Raw genomic sequence first — 10,257 nt, 5'->3', positions numbered from 1 at the left:
TCAAGGCACTGTAATTACCAAAAATTTGTCACTAGAACAGGAATAAATGGGGAAATCTTCCAATGGGGACACTTCTTCATGTGACAGCAGTTTAAGAAGGGATTTACCTTACATTGGAAAGATATCATCTCATTTCCTGTTCAGTCTACAGGACAGGAAGTGAAATCTCCCTAATGAGACACAGATGGCGAAAAAACAAACAGCGCTTTTAACCCTGCACTACTTGTATCATTTTTTTAGATCTTTGCTTCAATAATGTCCATATGAACGCCTTTCTTTCTCATTTTCGGAAGTTTTCTCAGTGATCAAATACTGTGCTGACTTCACTCGGCGGTAGACGTAGAAATCTCTTCTCTGGTATATGGAAATTGCTGTAAATTTTTCAGAGAGAGAAAGATAGTACGTGTGAATAAATTGAATTGATGTTGTATGAATATCCTTGTGTATATGATTGCAGAATCGCATATAAACTTTGCTGTGACAAAGGCAGTAATTACATCATAGCTTAGAAAATAAAGTTATATTTTATACTGCCCCCATGTTGTCTTTGCTTGGAGGCTACAAACATGTTCTTAAACATAAGAAGATGTCTAATCAATCTTCCTCACATCTGATGATATCCAAATTCTCTACAAGAAACAGACCTGTGTGTACAGGCCCTCATACATCTACTGCCAGGACCAGGTTGGAAAGCAGGTAGAAGAGGCAGCCACCCTTCAGCCAGAGTTTAAGCATGTCTTTACAGGTTGGTTGTGTCGCGTTACTGTAGTTATTTTCCCAGGGGGGGGAAGGGGTTAAACAATATTTTCCCAGGCTTTTCTGGGCTCGCCCTCCACCCTGTGCTGTCAAAATAGGGGGATGGTTTTGCTCAGTCATCGGTCATGGCCTATATGGGATGGAATTGAGAGGCCGAGCCTGAAGATATTATCATCAGCTTTATTTGGAGCAAACTCTAAGGCCCCATACACACGAGAGGATTTATCCGCAGATACGGTCCAGCGGACCGTATCCGCGGATAAATCCTCTCGAGGATTTCAGCAGATTTCTATGCGATGGCGTGTACACACCATCGCATTGAAATCCGCGCCGAAATCCTCTGGCGATGTCGTGCCGTCGACGCTATTATGACGCGGCGACGGGCGCAACGCTGTCATATAAGGAATTCCACGCATGCGTCAAATCATTACGACGCGTGCGGGGAATCCCTTTGGACAGATGGATCCGGTGAGTCTGTACAGACGAGCGGATCCATCCGTGGGATCCGATTCCAGCAGATAGATATTCTGTGCATGTCGACAAATATTTATCTGCTGGAATTCGGAAATATCCGCGGATAAATATCCGCCGGAGTGTACACACCATAGAATCTATCCGCAGAAACCCATTCGATGGGATTTATCTGCGGATAGATTCTATCGTGTGTACGGGGCCTAAGAAAGTCTACCTGAGTCAGGACTCCGCCACATAATAGACTCTCAACTTGGGGAAAATGCATGCACCAGCAGCCTGGGTCTAGCTAGTTAGGAAGGAACTGTTATTGCACTGTGGATTGTATTGCTGAGTTGTCTAGCAAAGTCTGGTCAACTGTTTCATGCCTGGTCGGAAGTTATTCAAAACGGTGCATGGAGTATCTGGAAGAACAGAGTCTGTAAGCACATAAGGGGGTGAAGAGAAAGGAATGGAAGGCTATCACAGTTGACGGGAAGTGTGCAGTTGCTACGGGTAACTATGAACTGGTGGGAATGAGCAGCCAGACATCGGAGACGGGTATTAGGCATGGGTGTCAGGTCCTCCCTAGCAGTCGGCTCCCCAAAAGCAATTAGAACAAAACCCTGGGCACTGAGACCCCATGGACCTAGCCACATGGTACGGGAGGAGTTGAAGGAGTTTGTTATGTGCACACACAAGGTCTGCGCTTAGGGCATGGCAGGACCCCATTCTGTCACTGGAAGGGAGGTGCCAGAGAAAAGCTGGACTGGTGTAGCAAGACACAAGCTCAGCAGTGACCCCTCAAATTGCTACTGTCAGGGAATTCCCGTAAGACGCTTTGCACATAGACGTGCGCAAGCGCATAGTCTTTGCCACAGAATGGCTCACAGATGCGCGCATGCGCGCCAGAGCTCGCAATTGCGGGCACGCATGCGCACAGATACGGGCACGCGCGCACACGTACGAGCCTAATTCAGTTTGGCGCCAGACAGCCTATTTAAAGAGTGTCTGGGCTCTTGTGCCCTTGCTGACTGATCTTCAGCTTGTTTCTGTAATCCTGCTTGATCCTGTATGTTTTCCCAGTATTCTGACCCGGCTCCGTTCCGGACTCTGGCTCTGTCTACGATTCGGTACCTCACTGCCCGCTTGCTGACGAACATGGCTATCCCTGAGACCTTGCTCCTGTCTATGCCCCTGGTCGCTGTTAACCCTCGGTTACCTGCCTGGCTTTCACCTGTTCATGCGCAACTCATCACGGACTACTCCAGGCCGCTGAACCCCACCAAGCTGTTCTCCCGGGACCCCCGGCTCCAGGCACTCGTGTCCCTCTTGTCCTTCGGCTTCCTCTGTTTCACCTTCAGCGGAGCCAGGACAGGAGATATAAGAGAGGCCGACCTCATCAATTCAGTCTCCCATCCGATCCCTGACAGCTACATTTTGGAAAACCAGGTGTGCAGCAATATGGGATGGAGTGTTTCACAGTAAGAACCTGCATGTTGTTGCACAGCTGCACAAGGTGTACAGCAGACTTCTAAGCTGACATTCTGCCTTAATTTTGATCTTTACATGATCGTGGCACCGCCTGGTCCCAGGCATTAGTGAGTGCATAAACAGGAAGAGGTATCCACAATGTGCAGGGTAAGCGGTCCCGCCCACTGGAGAGTGGCACAAAAGGGTAGGGCCTGCCATGTATAATGCTGAACTAACTCGCAGACCATGGGGTGGAGGGGCACACTTTGACCTTGGGTGCTATAGAATCTTGTCCCGTCCTACTACAGGTATAGGGTAGCAGCTTGACCCTTCTCCCCAGATCTAACTAAAAAAGTATACATATCTGAGTAGCAACTTGCGACCCCCCCCCCCCCCCCCCAACAAGACTGCAAGAGTAAGTAATTACCATATTTAATTATATTCGCTTTGTTCAGTAATTGGGCACATCATGCTTTGTAACAGCGTTCTCTCCTGTCAAAGAAAAAAAAAGAAAGGTTTAAGAATTTTTGAAATATTTCCCTTGAAATTAAAGAAAACATGTAGAGGCAGCTGTCACCTGTCACAACTAAGGCAGTCATCCAATGGTAGACATTGCTAATGTCCATCTTGTGGAGTCAGTGTTAGATCTGAAGCAGAACACACAACCCTCTGTACATGCAGACAAATGCTCATACTGCTATGACAGCTGTCCCGATAGGTTCCCTTGAAAGAAGGTGAAAGGGTTCAGGGCCTCAGTCAATAGGCTTTTGACTGCTTTAGGTGGGTTTTGCATTCCCAAACAAATCTGTTGTAATGCAAAACCAACTCGAAGCAGGTCATCTGCAGTTCAGAAGCACCCGTCAAGGTATTCTAAATAGCCTCAGGAACTTCTCAAACTGATGCCATTGACTCAAGCCTAAAGCCCATCCACATAGGTCCTTAAACATAAGGGGCCAGATCCACAAAGAACTTACGGTGGCGTATCTATTGATACGCCGCGTAAGTTCTACGATGCGCCGTCGTATCTTGTTTTGTATCCACAAAACAAGATATGCCTGAATGTGGGCTAGATCCGACTGACGTACGTCTTAGTACGCCATCGGATCTTAGGTGCATATTTACGCTGGCCGCTAGGTGGCGCTTCCGTTGATTTCCGCGTAGAGTATGCAAATTAGCTAGATACGCCGATTCTCAAACGTTCATCTGTCCTGCGCATTTTTTACGTCGTTTACGTAAAGGCTTTTTTCGGCGTAACGTTACCCCTGCCTCTATGAGTTGTACACAATGTTAGGTATGGACGTCGGGACAGTGTCGAATTTTCCATCGTTTGCGTAAAACATTCGCGAATAGGGCTTTGCGTAAATTACGTTTACGTCGAAAGCATTGACTATTTGGGACGTGATTTTGAGCATGCGCACTGGTAACCCCCACGGACGGCGCATGCGCCGTTAAAAAAAAACGTCATTTACGCGGGGTCAAGATGAATTAACATAAAACACACCCACATCTTAGTCATTTGAATTTCACGCCCTTACGCGGACACATTTACACTACACCGCCGTAACTTACAGCGCAAATTCTTTCTGGATAAGGAACCTCCGCTCTAAGTTACGGCGGCGTAGTGTATCTGAGATACACTACGCCTGCCTAAAGATAGGCAGTTCTTTGTGGATCTGGCCCAAGATGTTTCTCTGGCATCAACAGATTCTATAACAAAAGCCTGATTGGTCAATATTGATTGCTGAACAAAGCCCTGCAAAGTCTTACAAATATAGTATGTATTGATCCTTCCACCTAAAGCAGCTTCCTGTCATGATGTGGCAACAATACTGCACTGCTCCTGAAGTCAGAGCAGAGTTGCCACTCTCATGTCATGTCAGCTGTGACTGCTTGCACTAAATTGGGATGAAAAAACTTTGCAGGAGACTTGGCTATCAGCATTGTCATTGCTAATTCACAATCCTATAGCTTGTCATACAGCACCCAGCCACACATAGCCCTGCACACTGCTTGCTGGAGTGCTTTCTGTATTGATTTATTTTGCTAAAACCCTTAGGCTGGGTTCACACCTAATAACCATGCGGCTCCCAGCAGGGGTCTTGTGCATCCGGTTCACCGTTTCAGGTCTGATTTCAGTCCAAATTATTGGCTGAATTCAGACCTGAAACAGACCAAAAGACACACAGGGCTCCTGTACAAATTTGCATGGGACCCGCAGCGGAGACATGTGAACCGGCTTCATAGAGAGCCGGTCAAAATCTCCTGCTATTGCGAATTGGATGTGGAGAACACACATCCAATTCGCAATTGGTGTGAACCCAGCCTCACACAGAGCTACAGTGTCTGGGAAGGACTGCATGCAAGACACAAAAGACTGAGTATATGGCTCAGTTTGGGAAAAGAAAGAAAGTATTTTGTTTAATCTATGAGTCTTGTGCATTCCATAGTAACTAGATCTGGTACTTGTTTAGAATGTCATACAGGAGCATTTTATGTACTTGAGGGTTTTGAACAAAAGAGATATGTCCTAACCAGACTTCAATGTTTTTAGGATGCATCTATTACATCCATCTCCTCTGCTTCTGCTGACACTCCCCCACCATTATTACTGGCTGTCAAAATGACAGCTGGCAAATGCTTTGCAGTATACAGCAAATGCAGCTGCTATTGTATCAAATGAGATTCCAAATGTTTCACCTTTGATTTGCATATGACAATTAAAGAAAAAAAAACTAAACATTTATGTAATTAATTACGTACTATATATTATTTGTTTTCCATTATCACCATGTAAACTGGCCCATGGTGGAAATGAAAAATTTGCTCTGGCCCATACTGGTATGAGAGCAGAAGTGGTTAATGTGGACCTAAAGAAAAAAAAAAAAATCCTAAATTATCTTAATATGCAAGAATTTAGGGCCAGATCCACAGCCCCGCAGCGCAACGTAACTTAACAGATTTAAGTTACACTGCCGCAAATTTCCTAAGTTAGGTATCGACAACACACTTACCTGGAAATTTGCGGCGGTGTAACTCAAATCCGTCCGGCGCAAGGCGTTCCTAATCTAATGGGGCGAGTCCCATTTAAATTAGGCGCGCTCCCGCACGGGACGTACTGCGCATGCTTGTGACGCAAATTTCCCGACGTGCTTTGCGCGACGTGACGTCATTTTTTGATCGGCGCGTAGCGTATTTCCGTATTCCCGTACGGCTTACGCAATCGACGTATAATTTAAAAATTCGACGCGGGAAGGACGGCCATACTTTACACAGCAGTACGCCTGCTGTGTAAAAGTAGGGCTGCTTTACAAAAGTGTAACTAAGCGACGGGAAACTAACGTAGCGGCGACGTAGCGAACGCGAAAAAGCTTTGAGGATCGATGTAACTCCTCATTAGCATACCCAACGCGTAATTTCGACGATGAATGCCCCCAGCGGCGGTCGCGGTACTGCATCTTATGATCCGGCAGTGTAAAACTATTACACCTGCCGGATCTTCTGTCTATCTCTTGGAAACTGATTCTGTGGATCAGTTCCAAAGATAGAAACAGGGATACGCAGGCGGAACAGCAGATCTGCCTGCGTATCTCTTTTGAGGATCTGGCCCTTATTTACTAAATACACTATAGCTAGTTTTGAATAGGTTAGGGGAGGATTATAATTCCTGTTAAATTCCTTTTGCTGTCTGTGTCCCCACAGGGGAGATTCAGGCTCTCTGTTTGACAGAAAATAATGACAAATCCAATTTTTTTTTATAAATTATTTGACAAAATAAAGTAACACTGATCAGACAAAATTCGCTAACACGCAACCCTATCTAAACAGTCTAAAACATTCCTTCATCCCAGGTTCACACTGACTGCGGGAATGAAATTGTGCGAGTTCAGTTGAACTTGCACGATTTGATTTCCGCATGTCAGTCCAGACTTCAGGGGCGATTTAAGAGACATCTGTGCAGGTTTTTGCACAGATGTCAATTGAAATCGCTCCCCCAAATCGCCAAAAGAAGTACAGGAACTACTTTTGAGAGTTGCCGATTCGGACGCTGCCATTGCTGGCAATTGCCGCCGATTTGGCATGCGATTTGACATGTCAAATCGCATGTCAACTGGCATAAATGTGATTCCGGGCTCAAGATCCTGTGCAGTTAAAAGATCGTGGGCTAGATTCACGTAGCTGCGCCCATTCGTACGGCGGCGCAGCGTATTGTATTTACGCTGCGCCGCCGTAAGTTTGAGAGGCAAGTTCTGTATTCACAAAGCACTTGTCTCCTAACTTACGGCGGCGTAGCGTAAATGGGGCCGGCGTAAGCCTGCGTAATTCAAATGTGGAAGGGGGGGTGTGTTTTATGCTAATGTGTGATGACCTGACGTGATTGACGTGTTTTCCGAACGGCGCATGCGCCGTCTGTGTACATATCCCAGTGTGCATTGCTCCCAAGTACGCCGCAACGACGTATTGGTTTTGACGTGAACGTAAATTACGTCCAGCCCTATTCGCGAACGACTTACGCAAACGACGTAAAAAATTCAAATTTCGAAGCAGGAACGACGTCCATACTTAACATTGGCTGCGCCTCCTAATAGCAGGAACAACCTTACGCCGAAAAAGCCTAACGTAAACGACGTAAATAAATTGCGCCGGCCGTACGTACGTTTGTGAATCGGCGTATCTAGGTCATTTGCATATTCAACACCGAAAACAACAGAAGCGCCCCTAGCGGCCAACGTAATATTGCACACAATTATACGCCGCCGCATTCAAGTTACGTTGGCGGAGGAAGCCTGTTTTTTGAGAGTATCTGCCTTTGAGAATCGGCGTAACGATACGCCGACGCAGATTTGAAATTGCGGCGGCGTATCTGGAGATACGCCGCCGTAATAGCTACCTAAATCTACCCCCATGTGATTTATTTTTACTGGGCATGTAACTGACTGCAATTATGAGCCTAGAGCTTAATTTTTGTTTAAATATGTAACTTAGGATACCTCATTACAGTGGAACTTTAGTCAGAAAATTAGGTCCTGCTTGATAACCCCAGGCTGTCCCATTTTGCAGGAATAGCTATGTAAAACATTAAAAATAAGTGCCTATACGGTTTAAAGTCCATTAATACACTGTCTTACCCTTCTCTGCTCTGCACTTGTTTAGGTGTGCTTCATTTTTAGGCACTGTGCCAAAAATGTAGAGTCTGATCTGCTGACAGTCTAAAGATTTACTGCTGCTTTGGGTTTTAGCAAAATGGCAGCCTCCAGCAAGACAAAACAGAAGCAATGCTGGAGACAATTTACAGAATACACCAATTGTGGTAGCATAATTAATAAATAATGTGGAATGTATGTTCCTTGCTGAAGAACATCACTTTTTGTTATCAAGTTGTTATGGCTAAAGTTCCACTTTATTTTGCAATAATAGCTTGCATACTAAAAATTAAATTTCTGTTAGGAGATATTTTTTTCTAAATGGGAAACCAATTAAAATGTTCTTGTTATAACAACGTATATAATAGCAAGATAGAACAAAGCAGTGGGGTAGATTCAGTAAGCAATTGCGTCTGCGTAACCATAGTTACGCAGGCTCTTATGCCGTCGTATCGTAGGCTGCATTCTTACGATGGCCGATAGGTGGCGTTCCCGTAGTGGTCAGCGTAGAGTATGCAAATTGCATACTCACGCCAATTCACAACCCTACGCGTGCCCTGCGTACGCATTTTACGTCGTTTGCGTTCGTCGGGTTCCGCGTAAGGCTGCTCTTGCTATTAGCAGGGGCAGCCAATGCTAAGTATACCCGTCGTTCCCGCGTCGCGATGTTTGAAAATTACGTCGTTTGCGTAAGTGAATCGTGAATGTCGCTGGACGCCATTTACGTTCACGTTGAAGCAAATGACGTCCTTGCGACGTCATTTGTCGCAATGCACGTCGGGAAAGTTTCCTGACGGAGCATGCGCACTACGTTCGGCGCGGGAACGTGCCTAATTTAAAAGATCCACGCCCCCTACGGGATCATTTAAATTACGCACCCTTATGCCAGGCAGTTTTAGGGAGCGCACACGCAAATTACAGATCTACTGCTTCGTGAATGAAGCGTAGCGCACGTAATTTACGGAAGCGCAGCGTAAAAACGGTACGCTGCGCCTCCGTAAGAGGGCGCAAGTCGTACCTGAATCCAGCCCAATGTTCCTATGAATTTGTAAAATACTGCCTTCTTTACACTTTTTTCAGCCAGACACATGACAATGACACATGGAAGCCAGAGAGTATGGCATATAACAATTTCCTTTTAGTCTGCTGAGAATGAATTTTGTGCACATGGCTGTGATAATGGTTTGAAATCATTGGTTTCATATACATCTCTGTGGAAAAAAACACACAATGAGAAGGGAAAATGGAATACATGGAACACCTCTGTTATGGACCTTATTTTTTAAAGTGTAAATGTTTTAGGAACTTTGGCGTACCTTTATCATTAGTAGCATCAATAGTAGTAATTTTAGATTTTTGATTTTGTACCGTAAATTCTTCATCAGCTGAAAAGGAAAAGCTCTTGTATGTTTTATCCAACTGTGGAAAACAATGGGAAACACTAGCTGTAACATAAAATAATGAACCAATTTTCAAAAATAGAAACTAACATGAAGAGGGAAGATAAGAGGATTAAAACTCTGCAGAGAATGATAGGTGATCTGAGCAAAGAGCTAAAGAGTGAAAATAGTATGAAGGCAAACAAAGGCATTAGAAGTGAAGGCAAGATCTGAAAAAGTAAGGAGAAAACACTGGATGAAAGTGTGTAATAAAGGAGAAGAGTACAACAGACCAAAAAGTCTGGATAAACAGAAGATATCATATGAAACCCATGTTAAAGAAGAAAAATGTTGACAAACCAGAAACACATAACTGTGTTTTTGACTGCAAGTTTACGTGCATTTGAAGCGCGACTAACATGTGATTGATGTGCGGTTGAATGCATTTGTCTGTTTAGTAAAAAAAAAAATTACAATGGAACCTCGGATTACGATCATAATCCATTCCAGGAGAATGCTCGTAATCCAAAGTACTCGCATATAAAAGCGAGTTTCCACATTGAAGTCAATGGAAACGAAAATAATTTGTTCAGCATTGACTTCAATGGCATGCAATACTGCATGTGGCCAGAGGTGGGGGAGGGCACCGGAGAGCCTCGGAAACGGCCAAAAAGGCCTGAGGACACTTCGGCTGACCTCGGCAAACCTCGGAAAGACTTTGTTCCCAAAACTTGCCGAGGTCAGCCAAGCTGTCCTCGGGCCCTTTCATGCATTTCCGAATGGCGGCAATCGGCTGTGATTGGCGACGTTCGGCTCTGCTCGGCTCTGGCGCCCCCCCACCTCAGACCAAATGCGGCACTGCAGGCCCCATTAGCTTGAATTCTGCTCGTGTTGCAAGACAACACTCGCAAACCGAGTCAGAATTCTTTAAAAGAAATTTGCTCGTCTTTCGAAAAGCTTGTTAACTGAGTTACTCGTAAACCGAGGTTCCACTGTATACGTTTTTGGGTTTGGTTTACTTGGCTTAAAGAAACGCAGCACGTTTGTAGTGTGTTCCC

General features: G+C 45.1%; 1 protein-coding gene across 1 annotated transcript in view; it reads right to left on the bottom strand.

Moving 5' to 3' along the window:
- Window positions 1-10,257, bottom strand: part of LOC120946925 (alpha-2-macroglobulin-like protein 1) — a 94,302-nt gene continuing 84,045 nt past the window's right edge. Inside the window, exons 22-24 of the mRNA XM_040361750.1 lie at window positions 9,137-9,239; window positions 3,107-3,171; window positions 1-371 (exon numbers count right to left, since the gene is read on the bottom strand). Of these exons, the coding sequence (XP_040217684.1) occupies window positions 3,131-3,171; window positions 9,137-9,239 (144 nt within the window). The 3' untranslated portion in view covers window positions 1-371; window positions 3,107-3,130. The remainder of the gene's footprint in view (window positions 372-3,106; window positions 3,172-9,136; window positions 9,240-10,257) is intronic.

This window comes from Rana temporaria, chromosome 8 (assembly GCF_905171775.1).
Source record: "Rana temporaria chromosome 8, aRanTem1.1, whole genome shotgun sequence".
Classification (NCBI taxonomy): domain Eukaryota; kingdom Metazoa; phylum Chordata; class Amphibia; order Anura; family Ranidae; genus Rana; species Rana temporaria.
Note: the sequence above shows the minus strand (reverse complement) of the source record. Positions and strands in the feature narration are given on the sequence as shown.